This window comes from Haemorhous mexicanus, chromosome 13, assembly GCF_027477595.1.
Source record: "Haemorhous mexicanus isolate bHaeMex1 chromosome 13, bHaeMex1.pri, whole genome shotgun sequence".
In the NCBI taxonomy this organism is placed as follows: Eukaryota; Metazoa; Chordata; class Aves; order Passeriformes; family Fringillidae; genus Haemorhous; species Haemorhous mexicanus.
Genome location: NC_082353.1, coordinates 21,504,018 through 21,526,533, shown reverse-complemented (window position 1 = coordinate 21,526,533; position 22,516 = coordinate 21,504,018). Strand labels below are relative to the sequence as shown.

Here is a 22,516-nt window from a genome sequence, read left to right as displayed (position 1 = left end):
TCTCTGGGAATTCCACCCCAGCCCCTCCCAGGGGACAATCCCTTCCCAGTATCCCATCTAAATCCCCTTTTCCATTCCCAGTGTCCTGTCCCTCCATCCCTTGTCCCAAGCCCCTTTCCAGGGAACTCCTTTTTCCTGCTGCTTGTTTTTTCCAGGATGAGGGAAAGAGCATTCCCAGCTGGAATGCTGGGATGGGGCTGGATGGAAGTTTGGGACACGGAGGTGGGAAGGGCCAGACCGGGATTGACTCCCGAGAGCAGCGATCCCTTCCCAAGGGATGGGATCAAACCCCTGCTCCATCCATGGAATGCCGAGAGCTGGGAACGAGCTGGGATTCGCTGCTGATCCAAGGAGGCTTTTCCATGGTTTGCTGGAAAACAGGGATGGGAATCCCGGTGCCACACTGACACCTCATGGAGAAAGCGCTCCTTGCAATTCCAGCACTCCAGGGATGGATTTTTGGGATAAACGCTTGGATTTTGCTGCCCACTTTGTCCTGATAAAGGTGGTTGGGATAAAGGGATATTTCCCGGGAATCAAAGGGGTTGGGACCAGGATCTGCCTGGGAAAACCTGGAGATCTTGGAGCTGCAAATCCAACATTTCCCCTCCAACCTGCCCCGACTGCCGGGGCTTTGGAGGAAAACAAAACAAATGAAAGTAAAAATAGAAGTAAAATCAGAATTAAAATTAAAATAGTCAAAGTGAGAAGAAAAATTTAAAAATAAAAATTAAATTAAAAATTAAAGTTGATAAAAAATAGGAATAAAAATAAACATCAAAATAGAAATAAAATTAAAATTTTAAAAATAATTGAAATAAGAAGAAAAATTTAAAAATAAAAGTCAATTAAAATGAATCAAAAATAAGGATAAAAACAAAAAAATAAAAGTAAATAAAATTACAAAAATAAAATTATAAAATCCAAGGGAGCCGATTCAGAATTCCCAGTGTTTTCAGCCTGTATCCAAACCATCTCCATGAGCGTCAGTTCCTCGTGTATCCCAGTTTTCCACAGGAATATTCCCAATGGGATTTATCTTGTCACCGGGATAATGGAACCCAAATCCAAGAGATGGCTCCTCGTTAACGATTAACAACCTCATTAAATCCCACAAATAAATCCTTCCCAGAGTTTTCCATCATTCCCAGTGGTTATCCCTATCCCAATCCCAATCCTCCCAGGGGGCAGGAAGAGGTTTGGGAGCAGGGAAGCTGCCCAGGCTGGGATTTCCCAAGGAGTCATTCCCTGTCCCAGAGCACAGCCTGATTCCCGCTGGGAAAGGCTTGGGAAGCAGCGCCATTCCCGGCGGTTATCCCCATCCCAATCCCAATCAGCAGGAGGAGGGATGGGAGCAGGGATATTCCCAGGAGCCATTCCCTGTCCCAGGGCAGGGGCAGGCTCGGGAAGCGGCGCCATTCCCGCGGTTTTCCTGCCCCATCTAGTGGCGCTCCGGGAGAGCTGCTTCCCACGGATCCAGCCGGGAGATGCCTCTGGAGCTCATGGAATTCTGAGGGGCTGGAAAAGCTCTCCCTTTGTCCCCCCATGAGCTCTGGAGTCACAGCAGGGGAAGGACCTGGAGCTCCTGGAGAAATTCCAGAGGAGATCCCGGAGCTGCTCTGCTCTGGAGCCAGGCTGGAAGAGCTGGGAATGTTCCCCTGGAGAAAGGAAATATCCAGGGAGAGCCCAGAGCCCTTTCCAGGGCCTGAAGGGGCTCCAGGAGAGCTGGAGAGGGACTGGGACAAGGATAGAGGGACAGGACACAGGGAATGGCTCCCACTGCTGAGGGCAGGGATGGATATTGGGAGTTGGGAATTAGGAATTCCTGGCTGGGCTGGAATTCCCAGAGCAGCTGTGGCTGCCCCTGGATCCCTGGAATATCCAATGCCAGTGTGGAGCACCCTGGGATAGTGGGAAGTGTCCCTGCCCCCCTTCCAATCCCAATCCAAGCCATTCTGGGATTTGAGGATCCCAAACCTCGGGAAGAAAAGCTTTTCCATGGGCTGGAAACCCTTGGATCGAGGCAATCCCTGAAAACGGCCCCAAATGTCCCCAGATTCCCTTTGCAGAGACCTGAGGGCAAAATTGTCCCAACCCCACCTCGGGATCCAAGCAGATCCCGGGATTTACCATCCCAAAAAACACCTCTGATCCCAGCTTTCTGCCAAGCCAGGGTAGCCGCTCCCCTTGGAATTCCCTAAAAGCCAGGAAGAGGGTTTGGAATAAAAGGATTTATTAACCACCTTGCAGGGAACAGACAGACAGACAATTCTCACCCTATCTGTGAAAACATCCCTTCCCCCCCATTCCCACATGGAAAACATCCCAGAATTCCCCTCACGCCCCAAAGCAGCTGGGATGTGAATTCCCACCGCTCCCAGGATTTTGGGAGACTCTGGAATGTTCTGACAGCTCAGTGACACACTTAAATACTCCAAATTCATTCTTGCCAGAAGAAATCCCAATTCCCAAGGTTTTTCCTGCTTCCAGTAAAATCGGGAATGGCCAAAAACACCCTTAAAGTGCTGGACTGCAGCTCGGAATAGCAGCAGTTGGGTCTCCCAAAAGAGAGGGAAAGACCGGAAAAGATGGATTTGGGATTAAAAGACTGGGAAAACTCTGGAAAAGTCCCCCAGGGAAAAGCCTGCTGGCGCTGTCTGTACGGATCCAGCTCCGTTTGAAATCCCAGAGGGACATTTAGGATTTCCCTGCATCTATGGAAAAGGACAGATCCATCCAGGAGCTCTTTGGGATCACCAAGGGAACCATTTCCCAGCTTCCCAGAAAACCTCTGGGAATGAGCACAAAGCAGTTCCTGAGGAGCAGCGGCAGCAGAGCATTCCTCAGGCTGGGAAAATCCGGGATTCCAGCAGGAACAGTTCAGGGCTTCCTGCGCCTGCAATGGGAAAGAGCCACAGAGAACTTTCAGGATTCATCCAGAGGAATTTTGGGAGCAGCCAACTCCTCATTCCCAGGTTTTTGCACTCCCAGTTCCCACACACCTCCTAAAAAATCCAACATTTTAATCCAAGGAAACTCCAAAAAATCCGGTGTTTTCCTTGGATTTTTAGGTAGCAGGAGCAGCAAACAAAGTTGGATTCCAATTCCTCAATTCCCTCTTCCCACAGGGAGTTGGAATTTCCCAATGGACAACAGGAGCAAGAGGATAAAGGGGCAGGAGAGGGAATCCAGGGCATTCCCGCTGCCATTCCCGGCCCTACTCCAATCAGGAATGGAAATCCAGCAGCAAAGTTGGGGGGGAAAACATTCCTGAATTTTGGAAGTTGTCAGGAAGGAAATCCAGGAGCACTTCCTTGGGCTGGTCACGGAGCTGGAATTCCCAGGGATGCCTTATGAAGAATTTGGGAAAGAGGGAATTCTCCAGGCTTCCTTAGTGGTTCCATAGTTATGCAGCTGGAATTTTAGCAGGAATTCCACCGCAATTCCCTCCTCCCACAGGGAAATGGAGTCCTGAGAAAGGGGAACTTCCCAATCCCGAGAAACTGGAATTTCCCAATCCCAAAAAACTGGGATTTCCCAACGGACAATGTGAGCAAGAGGTTAAAGGGGCAGGAGAGGGAATCCAGGGCATTCCCACTGCCATTCCTGATGTTCCACTTGGGAATGCAAACCTGATGTGGGAAGGGCAGCAAAGCCAGGGGGAAAGCATTCCCGAAGTTTGGAAGTCGTCGGGAAAGAATTCCAGGAGCACTCACTTGGGCTGGGCGTGGTGCTGGAATCCCGGTCCCAGCGCCGATCCCGCCCTCATCTCCACGGCCACGGAACACTGGGAACACACCAAAGTCAGGATCCGCTGCTTCCCACCATTCCCAGCTCCCAGCATTCCCAAATCCTCATCCAGAGGGGTTTGGATCCCCAGCCCCGGAATGCCCAAGGCCGGGCTGGACGGAGCAGCCCGGGATAGCGGGAAGTGCCCATGGAATGGCTGGATTGGGATGAGCTGAAGTTCCCTCCCAACCCGACCCAGGCCAGCATTCCAGGATCCAGGGTGACATTCCCGGCTCACCCTGGTTTCCACGTCCGTCCATTCCGAGTCCGCGGCGTCCCCGGCAGGGTCGGGATTGGGAGGCGACGAGCGGCGCTTCCGCCTGGAATGGGAATTTGTGGGATTACAGCACACACCTCATGGAATTTGCCACATTCCAACACTGGGAAACCCCTCTATTCTTCCTTAATAAATCTTGGATCCAGCAGCTCCAGCGTCCATAAATTTCTCCAAGTTTATGGGATTTCAAGTTGGATGTTCCCACTGGATCATCCAGCCAGGAAGAAGTTCCATGCACACACCTGGAATCCCACAATTCCAGAAGCCCAAATGAGAGGTTCCATCATGGGAACCTTGGGAATTCCAGGACTGCTGAAGCTCAAATTCAAGGTTCCACGACTGGAATTTTGGGAATTCCAGGATTCCAGAGGCCGGACTCACCCGGTGGGAGATTCCTGCTTGAGGGTCTCGATGTCCGTGAACTGCACGGCCTGGCCCCCACCCCTGGTCTTGAACACGTCCCCCTGGAATGGGAAAAGGACAAGGAAAAGCGGGATTGGGACAGGAACAACACTGGGATCCATCCCAGAATTCCAGCCCAAAGAGATATGGACACAAATAAGCTCCTCCCATTTCACTGCCAATGGATCGTTGCCTTTTTCCACAGGAAAATCCACAAATCGTGGGATCCCAAAAATCAGGGGATCCACACAAATACTGGAATCCCATAAACCATAGGATTCACAAATCATGGAATCCCACAAATCATGGGATTAATGGACCGTGAGATCCAAAAATCCCGGGATCCATGAATCATGGAATCCCACAAATCATGGGATTAATGGACCGTGAGATCCAAAAATCCCGGGATCCATGAATCATGGGATCCCACAAATCATGGGAGCCAACCGTGAAAACGCCGAACTAAATTTCAGCAATTCCAAAGCAACATTCCCAAGATCCCCACAATTCCCAAGGTCACTTTGATGAGCTCGGTCTGGATCCCAGCGTTGCCCCCGGCCTGGAGCAGCGAGTGCCACATCCAGGAATTCCTTGGGGAGCTTAAACAAAATTTCAGTGATTCCAATGCAACATTCCCAAGACTCCCAAGGTTACTTTGATGAGCTCGGTCTGGATCTCAGCCTTGCCTGGAGCCTGGAGCAACACACCCAGGAATTCCTCGGGTAATTTTAAGGAAATTTCAGCAATTCCAATAACATTCCCAAGGTCACCTTGATGAGCTCTGGATCTCAACCGTGCCCACAGCCCGGAGCACCGAGTGCCACATCCAGGAATTCCTCGGGTAATTTTAACGAAATCTCAGCAATTCCAACGCAACGTTCCCAACATTCCCAAGACTCCCGCGGTCACCTTGATGAGCTTGGTCTGGATCTCCCCGTCGGAGGCGAGCTCCTGGTGGGTCAGCAGGTAGCGGTCACACCTGGCCAGGGCGCGCTCGCTGGGCGCCTCCACCGTGATGGCCCTGGGCACGCGCGGCTGCAGCAGCGTCTCCGTGGGCACGTGGGACGGCGGCCGGTGATCCACCCAGCGCTCCCCGGCGCTGCGGGAACGCCGCGGCCGCAGCGGCGCCACCGGAGTGCTCTGGGAATGATGGGAACAGGGAATGAGAGCAGGGAATGGGAACAGGGAACAGGCACAGGGAATGGGAACAGGGATCCACCCAGCGCTCCCCGGCGCTGCGGGAACGCCGCGGCCGCAGCGGCGCCACCGGAGTGCTCTGGGAGCGATGGGAACAGGGAATGAGAGCAGGGAATGAGAACAGGGAACGGGAAGAGGGAACGGGAACAGGGATCCACCCAGCGCTCCCCGGCGCTGCGGGAACGCCGCGGCCGCAGCGGCGCCACCGGAGTGCTCTGGGAACGATGGGAACAGGGAATGAGAGCAGGGAACAGGCACGGGGAATGAGAACAGGGAACGGGAACAGGGAACGGGCACAGGGATCCACCCAGCGCTCCCCGGCGCTGCGGGAACGCCGCGGCCGCAGCGGCGCCACCGGAGTGCTCTGGGAATGATGGGAACAGGGAATGAGAGCAGGGAACGGGAACAGGGATCCACCCAGCGCTCCCCGGCGCTGCGGGAACGCTGCGGCCGCAGCGGTGCCACCGGAGCGCTCTGGGAATGATGGGAACAGGGAATGAGAGCAGGGAACGGGAACAGGGAATGGGAACAGGGATCCACCCAGCGCTCCCCGGCGCTGCGGGAACGCCGCGGCCGCAGCGGCGCCACCGGAGCGCTCTGGGAATGATGGGAACGGGGAATGAGAGCAGGGAACGGGAACAGGGAATGGGAACAGGGAACGGGAACAGGGATCCACCCAGCGCTCCCTGGCGCTGCAGGAACGCCGCGGCCGCAGCGGTGCCACCGGAGTGCTCTGGGAATGATGGGAACAGGGAATGAGAACAAGGAACAGGCACGGGGAATGAGAACAGGGAATGGGCACGGGGAATGGGAACAGGAACAGGGAATAGGAACAGGGATCCACCCAGCGCTCCCCAGCACTGCGGGAATGCTGCGGCCGCAGCAGCGCCACCGGAGCACTCTGGGAACAATGGGAACAGGGAATGAGAACACGGAATGGGCACTGGGAATGAATGGGCACAGGGAATGGATGGGGTGGGTGTGTGGGAAAGACAAAAGTTTGATCCTTGGGTTGGATCCTGAGGGCACCACCAAGAGCTTGGCATCAAATTATCTGTGGAACATTTCAGGCCAATTCCCATTTCATGGAAATTTTATCACAGTGTTGTCCAATCTGTCACATTCCTTTAAGTCTCCTCATGTTTGGGAAAGCTCCTCCCAAATTTCCAAACCCACCCCACCAGCCCAAGGGATTGTCCTGCTCTGTTTTCCTAAAGTGCTCTTGGACTGAATCCTCAAGGAGCCAGATAATTCATGGAATCAGAGCTCCCAGTTTAATGGGAATTAGGAAATTAAAGCTGAGGCACACAAGAGGTTTATCCAAGGAATGTTTCCAGGCAGGAAAAGCTCCCAGAAGCACCTTGGAAGCTGGGAAATTGCAGGAGGGATTGGAGGAGACACAAGGGAGAGGGAAAGGAAAAGGGAAATGCCAGGAAAAGGGAAACACCAGGGTAAAGGGAAACACCAGGGAAAAACATGAGGACACCCATGGCTAGAGCAGAGTGTGGCCACCTCAGAGCTCCCTAAAAGTGGGAATTCTCGACTTCCAAGGAAGCTCCAAACCCCAAGAGGGCGGCGAGAGCAGCCAGGCTCAGTCTGGGACCCGCAGGAGACATCAGGGACAGCTCTACTCTACGTTAGGCTCGAGGACAGAGAACCTTTAGGCCAGGCTCAGGGTCAGAGAACCTTTAAGCCAGGCTGAGCCCCACTAGGCCAGGACTAACCCTGCAGCACGGATCCTCTTCCTGCTCTAGCTCCTCTCTATCCCTGGGCACCTCCAGCACTCGGCTCCAGCACATCCCTCTCCTCCTGGCAGGGCTGGGCCAGGCCGAGCCTGGCTCTGCTCCAGCTTTATTCCTGGATTTGGGAATGCTGGCTGGCTGGCAGGAAGGGCCCCTCTGCTCCCACTCCAGCACACAGGAGGCCACAGAGATGCTGCTGCAAGAGTTGGAGCGCCGGGGCACCCGCGGGGCCACCCGGCTGTCCCCGAGCTCAGCGGGGTCTCCACAGCTCTGGGGAGAAGGGAGAGAGCAGTGAGACACAGGAGACTCCAAGCCAACAGGGACAGACAAATCCCGGGATTTCCCGTTCTGTGGGTATCAGGAGGTGGGAGAATGGATGAAGAACAAACAGGACACGGGGAATTCAAGCTGCTCCAACTTTGTCCTCAAGCTGAGCGGGGTCACCACAGCTCTGGAGAGAGGGGGAACACCAGTGACACACAGGAGGCGTCGTGCAGTCAAACAGGGACACCATGCAGGGACAGACGGGCCCAGGGATTTCCTGTTCCTATGGATATTGGGAAGTGGGAGAATGGATCAACAATGAACAGAGACAAGACAAGGAATTCAAGGTGCTCCAGCTCGGGGCTCAAACTTCAGCAGGGACACCGCAGCTCTGGGAAGAAGGGAAACATCAGTGAGACACAGGGAGAGACAGGTCCAGGGATTTCCTGTTCCTATGGATATCAGGAGGTGGGAGAATGGATGAAGAACAAACAGAAGAAAAGGAATTCAAGCTGCTCCAAGTCTGGGCTCCAACCTTAGCTCTGGGAAGAAGGGAGAGGTCAGTGAGACACAGGAGACTCCAAGCAAACAGGGACAGAAAAATCCAGGGATTTCCTGTTCCTAAGGATATCAGGAGGTGGGAGAATGGATGAAGAAAAAACCAGCAGACAAGGAGCTCAAAGCAAGCTGCTCCAACTCTGTGCTCGGGGGCTACTAATGACTAAAATCCCTGCACTTCATCCCTAAAAACGCTGTTTCCTAAATCCAGCAGGTTTGGGAGTGACTCACGGGAGCAGGGGAAGGAGACACGGATCTCGGGAGAGGCTTTTCCCGCTCCCTTTCCCGGGATGGCCTCTCTGGCCTCTCGGCTCTGGGCTCGGTGACGATGGCCTTGAGCTGCTTCAGCTTCTCATCCTTCACCCACAGCTTGTTCTGCATCTCCAGCTGCTTGGCTGCCACCCGCCGCTCCTGCAGGAACAGGGAAAAGCCATGGAAAACATGGAATTGCTGAGGCTGGAAAACCCGCCAGGATCAGCCAGGCCAGCCTGGAGCCCTGAGTGCCACGTCCAGGAGTCCCTTGGATACCTGCAGGGATGGGGATTCCAAACCTCCCCGGGCAGTTCCAATGTTTACAACCCTTTCCATGAGGGAATTTTCCCAGTATCCAAAATGAGCCTGCCCCGGCACAGCCTGAGGCCGTTCCCTCTCCTCCTGTCCTTGTTCCCTGGGAGCACAGCCCAACCCTCCTTGCCCTTTCCTTTCCTTCTTTTCTCTCCCTTCCCTTAAATTCCATTCTTTTCCTTCCCTTCCCTTAAATTCCATTCCCTTCCTTCCCTTCCCTTAAATTCCATTCCCTTCCTTCCCTTCCCTTAAATTCCATTCCCTTCCTTCCCTTCCCTTAAATTCCATTCCTTTCCTTTCCTCCCCTCAAATTCCTTTCCTTTCCTCCCCTCAAATTCCTTCTCCTTCCCTCCCCTCAAATTCCTTCTCCTTCCCTCCCCTCAAATTCCTTCTCCTTCCCTCCCCTCAAATTCCTTCTCCTTCCCTCCCCTCAAATTCCTTCTCCTTCCCTCCCCTCAAATTCCTTCTCCTTCCCTCCCCTCAAATTCCTTCTCCTTCCCTCCCCTCAAATTCCTTCTCCTTCCCTCCCCTCAAATTCCTTCTCCTTCCCTCCCCTCAAATTCCTTCTCCTTCCCTCCCCTCAAATTCCTTTTCCTTCCCTCCCCTCAAACTCCTTCTCCTTCCCTTCCCTTTAGCAGAGCCACCCAAGAACCTCCACAAGGCCAAAGAGCAATTCCCAGCCAGGAATTCCCACAAACACCAACCAAACCAACAAACCCCCTCCCTTAGGATCTCCCCACACCCCAGATCCCCAAATTCCCGATAATTTGATCCCGTTTTCCCCCATTCCTGCACTCACACATTCCTTCTCCCACTTGAGGGAGGTCTCAGCCACCATTCCCTGCAGCCTGGCCTCCAGCCTCCTCTTGTCCGACGCCTGCCGCTGCAGCTTCTGGCTCTTGCTCTCCAGCTCCTGCTGCAGGTTCCTCTTGTCCTCCTCGTAAATCGTGGCTGTCTTCTCCAAAATCTCGATCTGCAGGAAGAGAGGAGGGATTTGGGTGGGAACACAACCTTCTAATCCAGGAATCCCTGCTTGTATTTCCCTGGGAAATCTCAATTTTCAATTCTAAATCGCCGATTTTGTTGTTTTAAAAGCCTCACCTCGTAAAAAAGCCAGCAAATTTTCAGCAAAAGTTCCCTCCAAAATATTTATTCCTGATGGCAAGGAATTTGCCAATAATCCATTTAAAAAAAATGGGATTTGTGCTCCAAAACGATCCAACTGACCTTGTACTCCAAGGTTTTAATTTTCTTCTCCAGCCGTTCCAGCTCCGTCTTCTGCCCAGTTATAGTTTTCTCCTTCTCAGCCAGTTTTCCTTGGATATAATTTTCCTTGGATGCAACACTGGAGTCAAATTCTTGCAGCATTGTTTTAAAGGCAAGAACTGGAAGAGAATTCAGGTATTTCCTATTTTATCTTTAATCTTCTCCCTTATCCCCAGAACATCCAAACCTCTGCTTTCCCCAACAAATCTAAAGCCTAAAATTCCTCAAAAAAAGGTTGAAACAGTCAATCTAAACAAGAAAATTGAGGCAAGGGGGATCCTTTGAGGAATAATAAGGGCACCAAACCTGAGTTTTGCCCTGATGCTCCAATTTGGGGCAAATTCCTACCGTTTTTGGCAAATTCCTCTGTCAGCATCTGCCTCATTTTGTGGCGCTGCTCCAGGGCCTCGATCAGTTTTGGGAGCGTTTGGTCGTCGTTGATGTCCAAGAGCTCGCAGGGAGGCAGGGGAGGGAAGCTCTGGAAGAACAGCTCAGCAGCAGATGGCTCCTCTGGTCCTGCAGGATGGAAAATCCCTCAGCAGGATGGGAAAATTCCAACGGGCAAGGGGCAGGATCGTGGAAAAACGGGAATGATTGATAGGAGCTAGGGGTTTCCAAAGAGGTGGTGGATGGGAAAGGATTCGATGTGACATCCTTGATTCCTTGTTTTACTAAAAGCAGGTCCTCAACATCCAGGAACACCCCACAATTTCCTTGGCACAATTTCCTGTCAGGAGCTGAAATATTGGGATTGTGGATTCATCCCAATGCCGTGGAATTCGTTGGAAACCTCCACAGGGATGCTGCAGAGGGAAGAGCAGCAGCTCCCAGGGCACTGAGGTTCAGCCTGACACAGTTAAGGCTCAGTGGAATTGGTTTAAAATTTAATTCCCAGCCTTTAATTCCTAACAGAAAACTCTGCTGGAATCATGGAATGGTTTGGGTTGGAAAGGAACTTAAAATGATCCTATTCCATGGGCAGGAACACCTCCCACTGTCCCACATTCCAGCCTGGCCTTGGACAATTCCAGGGATCCAGGGGCAGCCACGGCTGCTCTGGGAATTCCAGCCCAGCCCCTCCCCACCCTCACAGCCTGGAATTCCTCCCCAATATCCACCCAAATTTCCCATTTTCCAATTTGAAGCCATTCCCTGCGCGCTGCCCCTCCATCCCTTATCCCAATCCCTTCCCCAGCCCTCCTGGAGCCCCTTTAGGCCCTGGAAGGCTGTCTAAATTTTCCCTGAATCCTTCCCTTTCCCAGGTGGACACTCCCAGAGCAGAGCCCCCCACTCCAGCCCTCACCTGCTCCCACGGGGCCGCCCCTGAGCTCCAGCTTGCGGGACAGCTCCTCCCGGAATGCCTGGTTCCGGAGGCGCCGCCCCGGCGTCAGCCCGCACAGGGGCCGGTCCAGGGGCCGGGCCACCTCCACCTCCTGGGTCATCTCTGCAAAACGCATCACTTGCTGCAAGAAAACAGGGAAAAACCGCCAGGAGCACCCGGAGCCGGGACTGGGAGCAGTGGGAAAAGGAGGAATGATCCGGCTGAAATCGCACGGGGCTCCCAGCCACGGGTCGGGATCATCCCGAAACCTCCCCACAAGGTGCCACAAAAGCTCGGGCAGGGACAGCTGGGATTCTTGGAACAGGAGGGATTAAACGCCCAAATATGGCTCCATGGAATTCTGTGAGGAAGGAAAACCTTTCCCACTTTCCAAGCAAGGAGCGGGTGTAATATGAACAGCAAAACCAAGACTTGGGAAGCAGATTTATCCCACAGAATTATAATGGAAGCGCTCAAAAAACAATTACAATTCTTTATAGCTCTTGGAGTGCAAGAATCCAGGGAAAAACAGGAAAAGAAGAGCAGGAGGGAAGTGAAAAAGGGAATTTACCAGGCTTTCCTCGTAGTCCTCAGCTTTGGGATTCACACACACGATCATCCGAACTTTCCCTTCTCCATCGAAATAGTTCTTGAAGAGATGAGTCAGTTTGGAATCTCGGTACGGAACCATCTGGGAATAAAGGCCAGGGAAAAGCCCGTGAGTTTTCCTCGTGCAGGTGATGAAATCCAGGGATCATCAGGGAAGGGCTGCCCACCTTGTTTGTCCCGTACAGCTGGTTTTCTCGCAGAACCTCGATGCACGTCCTCAGTGTCATCAGGGACTGGTTGATATTCCCTAAAAAAAGCAAACACAAGGCAAAGTAACTCCATGAGCAGCCCTGGGATCACGTTCCCAGATTAGTCAGAAGAATAAATTGCCTAATTAACGATATTTGTTAATAATTGCTCTAATTAACTGAAGTGGCAGAAGTGCTGCTGCAAACTTGTGGGAGGATTTGAGGTCATCAAATCCTAACTGATCCTAACAGAGCACTTCAAGAATCCCTGGGATTCCTCCCTAGGAGACAGGATTAGCAGGAGCTTAATTAGCATGGTTAATTAGCAGGGTGCTCCAGGGTTTCCTACCTGCCTCCCGCAGTCTGTTCCCCTCGGCTTTGGTCCTGTTGGTTCTCTCACTTCCCGCCAGATCCACCAGGGACAGCTGGCTCAGGGTGATCTGCTCCTTCTCCTGGGACACAGAAGAAATCCTGGATCCCTCCAGATTCCCCCTAAAGGGCTGGGGGACACCTCATCCCAAAACCCACTCCCAAAGAATGTGTTGGATACAGAGGGGTTGGCACAGCCCAGACAGCGGCACAGCTTTTTTTGGGAAGTTTGGCAGATCCCTTCTGCCTTGGGCCATGGATTCAAAGCTGTTGGACCATTCCAATTCCCCAGATTTCAGATTCCCAAACAAAGGAAAAGGTGAACACCAAAGGAATCAGCAGCTTCACCCTCTGTTTCAACACCGGACTTTATGATTAACTCTGTCACCTCCAGACCTGAGGCACGGGAGCTGTTCCCAAGGCAAATTCCATAAAATCCTCCTGGAACTGGCGGGAACTCACCTGGAGCACGTTGTCCCCATCAGCATCCAGGGGAGCCTGTGCCAGTTTGATGATGAACACGGAGTGGGAGCGGCTGGATTCCCGGTTCAGCTGCGTGTTGGCGATGCGCCGCTTCTTCTGCCCTGCTCAGACACCCCAAAATTCCCAAAAATTCCTGCAGCTTTCCCACAGCTCCACCCCCTCCAGCATCAGGCCATGAGGGGTTTCACAGCTGTGGGATGCTGGGAAGGGCTGGGAATGGGGAAGCCTTAAACGGGGAGAAGTTGTGGATGCTCCATCCCAAGGATGGGGTTGATCCAGCGGAATTTCCCTGCTCTAAAGGTGCTGGGATGTGGGATCAGCCCTGAATTCCAAGATTTTTACCTCTCCAAAAGACTTCAAAAGCTTCCTCTGTGGATTTGACCTCCACTTCGGTGCAGCCCGTCACGTACATGTTGTGGTTCTGGTCTTCCCGAAGGATTTTGGACTGGGGAGGTCTTTGGGATAGTGGGAAAGAGGGGGGAAAAAAAAAAATCCAAATAAATCCCAGTGGAGGGGAGTTCTCTGTGCAGCTTCCTGCCGTGCGGATTTTCTCGGAGGGCAAAATTCAGCAGGAAAAGGTCAAAAATCGGAGGGAAAAAATTCAGAATTTGGAGGGAAAAATGTGACGAGTCTGAGGGGAAAAAGTCAAAAATTCCGAGGGAAAATGGACAAACTTCAGAGGGGGAAAATACAGAATTTGGAGGGAAAAATGTCACAAGTCTGAGGGGAAAAGGTCAAAATTCTGAGGGGAAGAAGCCCAAAAATGCTGAGGGGAAAATGGTCTAAATCCTGAGGAGAGAATAATCCAAAATTCTGAGGGGAAAATGGTCAAAATTCAGGGGGAAAAGGTCAAAGTTCTGAGGGGAAAAAGTCAAAAATTCCGAGGGAAAATGGTCAAAATTCAGAGGGGGGAAAAAACCAGAATTTGGAGGGAAAAATGTCACAAGTCTGAGGGGAAAAGGTCAAAATTCTGAGGGAAAGAAGCCCAAAAATGCTGAGGGGAAAATAATCCAAAATTCTGAGGGGAAAATGGTCAAAATTCAGGTGGAAAAGGTCAAAGTTCTGAGGGAAAATGGACAAAATTCAGAAGGTAAAAAAAAAATCAGAATTTGGAGGGGAAAATGTCACGAGTCTGAGGGGAAAAGGTCAAAATCCAGGGAGAAAAGGTCAAAAATTCGGAGGGAAAAGGTCAATTATCCATCTAAAAGATGGAAGAGGGAATACAGGACATGGACACACAGCCAGGATTAGTGACACTCCAGCTACTGCTCTAATTAGCAGCTATTTAATTGCAATTAATTGCTTTGGTGGCAGCTATTGCTTTTCTACAAGCACACAGAAGCAAGGAGAGCATCCTAGATTTCCTAGGAAAGCAAGGAAAGGCGGGGAATTTTCTGCTTCTACTCAAGGAAAACAGCACTGGAATAACGGGAACAAGACATTGGACACATACACAAAGTCTCCATTTCTCACAGGAGTGTTGCAATTGTTCCACCTACCAAAAAAATGGGGAAAAAATATTAAATCCTTGATTTCTGCCTCAAATCTTTCCATGCTGCATCTTCCAGAGGGACAAACAATCCCAGATTTTTTTTTTTTTTTTTTTTAGGATGGGCTTTGGGAATAAACACCTTGTTTAAATTTTTTTTTTTTAAATTTTATTTTAATGTTTAAAATTTTAATTGAAATTTTAATGTTTTAAAAAACCCATTTTATTTTAAAATGCTTTAAAGCCATTCAGTGTTTAAACACTGAGTGGTTTTAAAGCATTCCCAGAGATTCAAAATCTTCTGGAATGAAGACCCTGGAGACAGCTCCCAGTTTGCTTTGCCCTCATTAATCTTTGCTAATCAACCACTCCTTAATTAATACAGGACTGAGGGGCTCCTTTAATGGAGCTGGAATTTCAATCCATGGATTCTAAGTGGAATTTGCAGACTTTTCCTACTGATTTTAGGCATCACAAATGCACACCTTTGGGAAAAAATATCCCTAAAAAATATCCCTGATTTCTGGTTTTATGGGAATTACTGAGTGGAATAATGTGGAAATATGGAGCACCAAAACAGTGTTTTTCACTGTTTCCAGGGGAAAAAAGCTATGGAATAGCTTGTTCCAAGTTGAAGTCATCTGTTAGAACAGACTGGGAATTTAAGTGGGATACAATTGCCTAATTAATTAAATGTTTGCCTACTAATCACCCAGCCTAACGAGGAAGGGAGCGCCTTGGCCACCAGTACTGAAACATTCCCGGCTGGAACCCTTTCCACCTGTGTTTAACACTGATTCCCAGGAATTCTGAGCCAAACTCCCCAAGGTCAGGACCAAAAAAAACCAGGGTGGAGATCCTACAAAATCCTCCCAGGCCTGGGAATACGGGAATTCCCAAACTCCCTTGGATGTGGTGGGCTCCAGGCAGAGGGTGGATGTGGGAATAGGACACAGCAGCCATCGCTCTCATCCCGTTCCTCTCATCCCAAACCTCTTCCAGCGGCTCGGCGCTGCTTCCCGAGCCCAGGCCGGGCCAATCCCGGAATTCCCGACTCACTTGGGTTTGATGGAGTCGCAGGGAGCCTCCTCCAGCAGGTCGTAGATGTAGTTGTTGTAGATCTCGATGTAGGAGACGAAGACGCCGTAGACGTTGTCCTCGTCCACCTCCTCGGCCCGGCACGGATCCCGCGCGTCGATCATGTCGGCAAACTGGGGATCCAGCTGCCTCCTGCCGGAAACCGGGATCGGGATGGGATTCCCGGCAGCCCGGGGCGGAGCTGCAAGGCTGGGGGGGAAACACGCGACATTCCGCAAAATTCCCCTTCCCGCGGGGGCCTGTGCAGGGCCAGGAGTCGGAATTCCATGATCCAGCTGGGGGAATTCCCTGATCCAGCTGGGGGAATTCCATGGCTGGAATTCCATGATCCAGCTGGGGGAATTCCATGGCTGGAATTCTATTATCTAACTAAGGAAATTCCATGATCCAGCTGGGGGAATTCCATGGCTGGAATTCTATTATCTAACTAAGGAAATTCCATGATCCAACTGGGAGAATTCCGTGGCTGGAATTCCATGATCCAGCTGGGGGAATTCCGTGGCTGGAATTCTATTATCTAACTAAGGAAATTCCATGATCCAGCTGGGGGAATTCCATGGCTGGAATTCTATTATCTAACTAAGGAAATTCCATGATCCAACTGGGGGAATTCCATGGCTGCAATTCCATGCTCCAACTGAGGAAATTCCATGGTTGGAATTCCATGATCCAGCTGGGGGAATTCCATGGCTGCAATTCCATGATCCAGCTGGGGGAATTCCATGGCTGCAATTCCATGATCCAGCTGGGGGAATTCCGTGGCTGGAATTCTATTATCTAACTAAGGAAATTCCATGATCCAACTGGGGGAATTCCATGGCTGCAATTCCATGCTCCAACTGAGGAAATTCCATGGCTGGAATTCCATGATCCAGCTGGGGGAATTCCATGGCTGCAATTCCATGATCCAGCTGGGGGAATTCCATGGCTGCAATTCCATGATCCAGCTGGGGGAATTCCGTGGCTGGAATTCCATGATCCAGCTGGGGGAATTCCAAGGCTGGAATTCCATGATCCAACTGAGGGAATTCCAAGGCTGGAATTCCATGATCCAGCTGAGGGAATTCCAAGGCTGGAATTCCACGATCCGGCTGAGGGAATTCTGTGGTTGTATGGAAATATCTCCAAACTGAACTCCACCGGGTTTGGCTGGAAAATCCAAAGTTCAGCTTGGTCAGGCTTCGCAGAGCTGGGCTCTAACTCAGCACCAGGGGTTTCAACCCTGGCTTGAAAACAGAAAAATAGGCTGAGCCCAAATCTGCTCATCCAAAGAACTGCTCAAAGCACGTGGAACACACTCATTACCCATTAATATTTTACTAATTATTATTATTATTATTAATGACCCTACCCATGGACGATATCAACTTGAAGATCCTGTTCAAATTCTGGGGGGAAAAGGCCAAAAACTCAGGAAAAAAAGCTATGGAATGGCTTCCTCCAAGATGAAATCTCTTGTTAGACCCGCAGGAATAGATTGGGAATTTCAGTGGGACACAGATATCCCATTAATTAAATATTTGCCAATTTTTTTTCCTTCATTTCTTCGAGGGAAGAGCCCAAGAGAAGTTGAACCCCATTTCTAGGGAATAAATTCCCTCTGCTCTTCCCGGAGTCACTCACTTCCCAGCTGGAGTTTTTGGGGTGGGCAGGGCCTCTCTCCTCTGGCGTTCCAGCAGAGCCTCCACCTCGCTCTGCACATCCACCCCGTTCTTGTCATCCAGCTTGAAAACCTGAGGGAAAAAACAGGAATTTTGGCCAGTTCCAGCATCCAGGTGCTGGCCAACAAAGCATTATTTGATTCATTAATTACTCTGATTAGGCTGGTATTAATTTATTGATACCGTGCCCCTCACTGGCACTCGACCCAGCAAGATCTGACAAAAACAATTTGCCAAATAATGTTTCAGGAAAGCTCCCAAGGATGAGAATTCCAGGATTATTTCAGTATATTTTAGGCATGTGCAGACCTTTGGAGAAATATTCCTGATTTCATGAGGAGACAGTTAATGGTTGGATTTATGGGAATTACTGAAATGAAGTGGAATAATATGGAAATATGGAGCAGCAAACCAGCGTTTGTCACTGTTTCCAGGGGACAAAAAAATCTATGGAATGGCTTCCTCCATGTTGAAATCACCCGTTAGGACATCAGGAATAGACTGGGAATTTCAGTGGGATGCTTAATTAATTAAAGATATGCTTATTAATCACCCATCCTAACGAGGAAGGGAACACCTTGGCCATCAGAACTGAAACATTCCTGGCTGGATTCCTTCCCATGCGTTTTTAACGGATTTTTCCTAGGATGGGCTTGGGCAATGAGCACCAAACCACTGAATTCTTTAAAAGCATTCCCAGAAATTCAAACCCTTTTGGAACAAGGACCCTGGCGTGGGGTTTTTTTTTTTTTTTTTTCCTCTTCCAAGCCCTTCAGTGGGAGCTTTGGAGCAGAAATCCATGGATTTGGGGCCGTGGGGAGGATGAGGGGAGGCACTCACGAATCTCTTGGCCTGGAAGGGGCCGATGCTGTTGAAGATCATGGCCAGGCAGCGGGGCAGGAGCCCCCCATCCCCAGGAGATCCCGTCATGGTGTGGGTCTTCCCGCTGCCCGTCACTCCGTAGGTGAACAGCAGACCTGGGAACGCAGGGAAAAGGGAGAAATCGAAGGGATTGGGGAAAAAAAAAAACCAACCCGCCTCAAATACTGCACACCGTCCAAAGTGGTCACAGCTGGGAACATCCTTCATCCTTCTCCAAGAGCCACAAACCAGCCCTGGCACGGGGTGTGCCGTCCCTGGAATGTTCCGGACTGGATGGGCGTGGAGCAGCCCGGGATACTGGAAGGTTTCCCTGCCCATGGAATGGGATGAGCTTTAATGTCCTTCCCATAGAGGAGGTGATGCTTTTTTGCCATTTGCTGCTTTTTTTGGGAGTTGAAAATGCGCTTTGCTAAAAGCCCAGAATGCTGATCTCACACCTTGCAACTCCAACAAACCGTGGGAAAACTTGGGAGAGCAGGGAGAAGGATCTGGATGCATCATTCATGGAATTCCAGAACGCTTTGGGTGGGAAGGGGCCTTAAAGCCAATCCCATTGCCAAAGGCAGGGACACCTCCTGCTAAGCCAGGCTGCTCCAATGACAATTCCATGGCATGGGATCACCCATTCCCACCCGAACCATCCCAGGATTCCTACTGCAGAAAGAGCTTCCAGGGGTCTGGTGTGAGGAGCCACAATTCCAAACAAACCTTGGGAGCACTGGATCATCCATTCCCACCCAAACCATCCCCAGGATTCCTCTCCAGAAAGGGCTTCCAAGGGAATGGCTTCCTCCAAGCCAAAATCTCTTGTTAGAGCAGCAGGAACAGGTTGGGAATTTCAGTGGGATACAATTACCTAATTAATTAAATACTTGCCAATTTTTTTTCCCATTTTTTCAAGGGAAGAGCCCAGGAGAATCCCATTAAGTCCCACTCAGTGTCAGAAGCTGAGCCACAATTCCAACCAAACCTCAGGAACCCTGGACCATCCATTCCCACCCAAACCACCCCAGGATTCCCACTCCATCAAGAGCTGCCAGGGGCGTGGTGTGAGCAGCTGAGCCACAGCTCCAACCAAGCCTTGGGAGCCCAGAATTCCTGGGAATGGGGACACAGGAGAGGACTCTGCCCACCGTTCTTGCCCCGGATCAGATCCTCCACCAGGGGCTTGGCCACCACGTCAAAGAGCTCCTTCTGCACCACCAGCGTGCCAAACACCTCCTTGAAGGAATACTGCGTCTGCCAAGAGAGGGAAAACCACCCTGGAATTCCAGCCCCACGGCCTGGAGGGGCCAGAGGGATCCCACGGAGCGGAGAATTCCCAAAGGGCAGCTAAAAGCTGGAATTTCCTTTCAGCTCCCCTCCCCGAATCCAAGCGAAGGAACATCCACCTGGCCAAAGTGGGGCTGTTCCCTCATGGAATTTTGTTTATTTTGGATCTTTTTCCAGGCCAGCCGCAGTTTTCAGTCTTGAATTTCAAGCTGGTTTTATTTTTTAATAAATTATTTTAATTTAAAATTAATTATTAAAACGAACAAATTAATTTTAAAATGAATTCTAATGGTCCTAAATTTCAAACTGCTTTTATTTTTCAATGAACTATTTCAATAAATGTTTAAACAAATTTTAATTTTTTGGTCATTTTCCACCAAAATTCTTCCCTAAGGAAAATAGCTGAATTCCAAATTCCTGAGCAAAACCTCACTTAATTAAATTAACATTTCATTAATTAAGCTTTGCCTTATTTAAACCTTTGAAGGCCCCTTAATGCCCGTCCCATAGGGATTTTCCAGCTGAAACTGGAAACAAAATATTCCACATCCCAGCTAAGATTCCCACCCGGAGAAGCCGTGGAATGCCCAAGGCCAGGCTGGATCAGTCTGGGAAGGTGGATTCCCACGGAATGGGATGAGCTTTAAGGTCCTGCCCCTCTATTTGACAGATGAGGAAGTGATGTTTTTTGTCCTAGATGGGTTTTTGGGTGGAAAACCTTCGGATTCTGCACTCTGCAAGTGCCACAAACACAAATGGGAAAGCTTGGAGAGCGGGAGCTGGATGGAACTCACGGAATTCCAGAACTTTGTGGGGGAAGGGGCCGTAAAGCCAACCCCGATGCCGAGGGCAGGGACACCTCCCGCCAAGCCAGGCTGCTCCCCCGACTCTTCCAGGGGCGGGGGGCAGGAATTCCAGGGGAATTCCAGGCGGGAATTCCGTTACCTCGCGGTACTCGCCATTGCGGAACACCCGGTAGCCCTCGGGAGGGTGGATCTGCACCGTGGTGCCGTTGATCACCTCGATGCAGCACTCCTGGTCTGCCCGGCTGAGCGGCCGCACCCGGCAGTACACCTGGCGGGGGGGAAACACCGGGAATGAACCGGGAACGGACCGGGAATGGACCGGGAACGGACCGGGAACGGACCGGGCAGTACACCTGGGAGGGGGGAAACACCGGGAATGAACCGGGAACGGACCGGGAACGGACCGGGCAGTACACCTGGCAGGGGGGAAACACCGGGAATGAACCGGGAACGGACCGGGAATGGACAGGGCAGTACACCTGGCAGGGGGGAAAAACTGGGAATGGACCGGGAATGGACAGGGCAGTACACCTGGCAGGGGGGAAACACCGGGAATGAACCGGGAATGGACCGGGAATTAACCGGGCAGTACACCTGGCAGGGGTGAAACACCGGGAATGAACCGGGAACGGACCGGGCAGTACACCTGGCAGGGGGGAAAACCGGGAATGAACCGGGAATGGACCGGGAATGGACCGGGCAGTACACCTGGCAGGGGGGAAAACACCGGGAATGAACCGGGAACGGACCGGGAATGGACAGGGCAGTACACCTGGCAGGGGGGGAAACACCGGGAATGAACCGGGAACGGACCGGGAATGGACAGGGCAGTACACCTGGCAGGGGGGAAAACACCGGGAATGAACCGGGAACGGACCGGGCAGTACACCTGGCAGGGGGGAAACACCGGGAATGAACCGGGAACGGACCGGGAATGGATCGGGCAGTACACCTGGCAGTGGGGAAAAACTGGGAATGGACCAGGAATGGACAGGGCAGTACACCTAGCGGGGGGAAAAACCGGGAATGAACCGGGAATGAACCGGGAATGGACCGGGCAGTACCCCTGGCAGGGGGGAAACACCGGGAATGAACCGGGAACGGACCGGGAAAGGACCGGGCAGTACACCTGGGAGGGGGGAAACACCGGGAATGAACCGGGAATGGACCTGGAATTAACCGGGCAGTACACCTGGCAGGGGGGAAAAACTGGGAATAGACCGGGAACGGACCGGGAATGGATCGGGAATTGACCGGGCAGTACCCCTGGGAGGGGGGAAACACCGGGAATGAACCGGGAATAGACCGGGCAGTACCCCTGGGAGGGGGGAAACACCGGGAATGAGCCGGGAATGAGCCGGGAATGAGCCGGGCAGTAGCCCTGGGAGGGAGGGAAAAACCGGGAATGAACGGGGAATAAATCTGAGAATAAGAGAAACAGGGATAAACCGGGAATAAACCTGGCAATGAACCGGGCAGTACACCTGGGATTGGGACACAGGGATAAACCCGGGAATGAAGCTGGAGTGAGGGAAAACAAGGATAAACCGGTAACAAATCTGGGAATGAAGCTGGGATTGGGAAACAGGGATAAACCAGGAATAAACCTGGGAATGAAGCCAGCAATACAGCTGGAATGAGGGAAAAGGGGATAAACCGGGAATAAACCTGGGATTGGGAAACAGGGATAAACCGGGAACAAATCTGGGAATGAAGCTGGGATTGGGAAACAGGGATAAACCGGGAACAAATCTGGGAATGAAGCTGGTATTGGGAAACGGATAAACACGGCAGTACAGCTGGAATGAGAGGTGGGAATGAGCGGGAATCGGGAATAAACCCGGGAATAAAGCCGGGAATTTGGCGGGGGGGGAAAGGGGGAGCTCGGGACGAGCCCCGCACTCACCCCCACCGGGTCCTTCTGCGTGGGGTTCGTGGCTTTCCTCGGCCGCCGCGGCGTCCTGGCCCTACGGAGAGGAGAGAGCGTGAGGGACACCGGGAAGCGCCCGAGAGGAGGCGGGCGGGAGGAGCGGGCCGGGGAGGGGAGCGCCGGGAGCACCGGGGTGGCGAAGGAACCGGGAGGGAGCTGAGCTGAGAGCGGCCCCGCCACCCCCCGGGACCCCTCCCAGGCCGCCCTCCCCTCCCCGCCCGGCCCGGGGCTGCGGAGCCACTCACGCCGCCTTCATGTCGCGGGTGCCGCCGCTGTCGCGACAGGGCCCGGGGCTCGCGCTGCGCGGCTGGCACCGGGCGGCGGCCGCGCGCCCCCGAGATTCAAATCC

General features: G+C 51.9%; 1 protein-coding gene across 4 annotated transcripts; it reads right to left on the bottom strand.

Moving 5' to 3' along the window:
- Positions 1-2,216: 2,216 nt before the first annotated feature.
- Positions 2,217-22,496, bottom strand: KIF23 (kinesin family member 23). Of its 4 annotated transcripts, XM_059858768.1 has the most exons (24): positions 22,413-22,496; positions 22,144-22,204; positions 20,377-20,505; positions 19,293-19,398; positions 18,118-18,254; positions 17,240-17,349; positions 15,578-15,748; positions 14,483-14,524; positions 13,372-13,484; positions 13,009-13,130; positions 12,527-12,629; positions 12,157-12,236; positions 11,952-12,071; positions 11,363-11,522; positions 10,408-10,575; positions 10,021-10,178; positions 9,593-9,766; positions 8,461-8,640; positions 7,390-7,677; positions 5,378-5,608; positions 4,448-4,530; positions 4,028-4,109; positions 3,717-3,787; positions 2,217-2,896 (listed from the first exon to the last, which is right to left on the bottom strand). In XM_059858768.1, exons 1-24 carry the CDS (start codon positions 22,421-22,423, stop codon positions 2,881-2,883), a joined length of 2,916 nt encoding a protein of 971 aa, XP_059714751.1. In that variant the 5' UTR covers positions 22,424-22,496; the 3' UTR covers positions 2,217-2,880. The 4 variants fall into 4 exon arrangements, with proteins under 4 accessions (XP_059714751.1, XP_059714753.1, XP_059714752.1 ...); XM_059858770.1 differs by lacking the exon at positions 7,390-7,677; XM_059858769.1 differs by lacking the exon at positions 14,483-14,524.
- Between the last annotated feature and the right edge of the window lie 20 nt (positions 22,497-22,516).

Bases quoted from the DNA above. Each gene is read 5' to 3' on its own strand.
- KIF23 (XM_059858768.1), bottom strand. The intron at 17,350-18,117 runs GTGAGTGCCTCC...TTTTTCCCTCAG, and splicing joins CCTTCCAGGCCAAGAGATTC to GTTTTCAAGCTGGATGACAA. The intron at 11,523-11,951 runs GTAAATTCCCTT...GTTTTCTTGCAG, and splicing joins AGGACTACGAGGAAAGCCTG to CAAGTGATGCGTTTTGCAGA.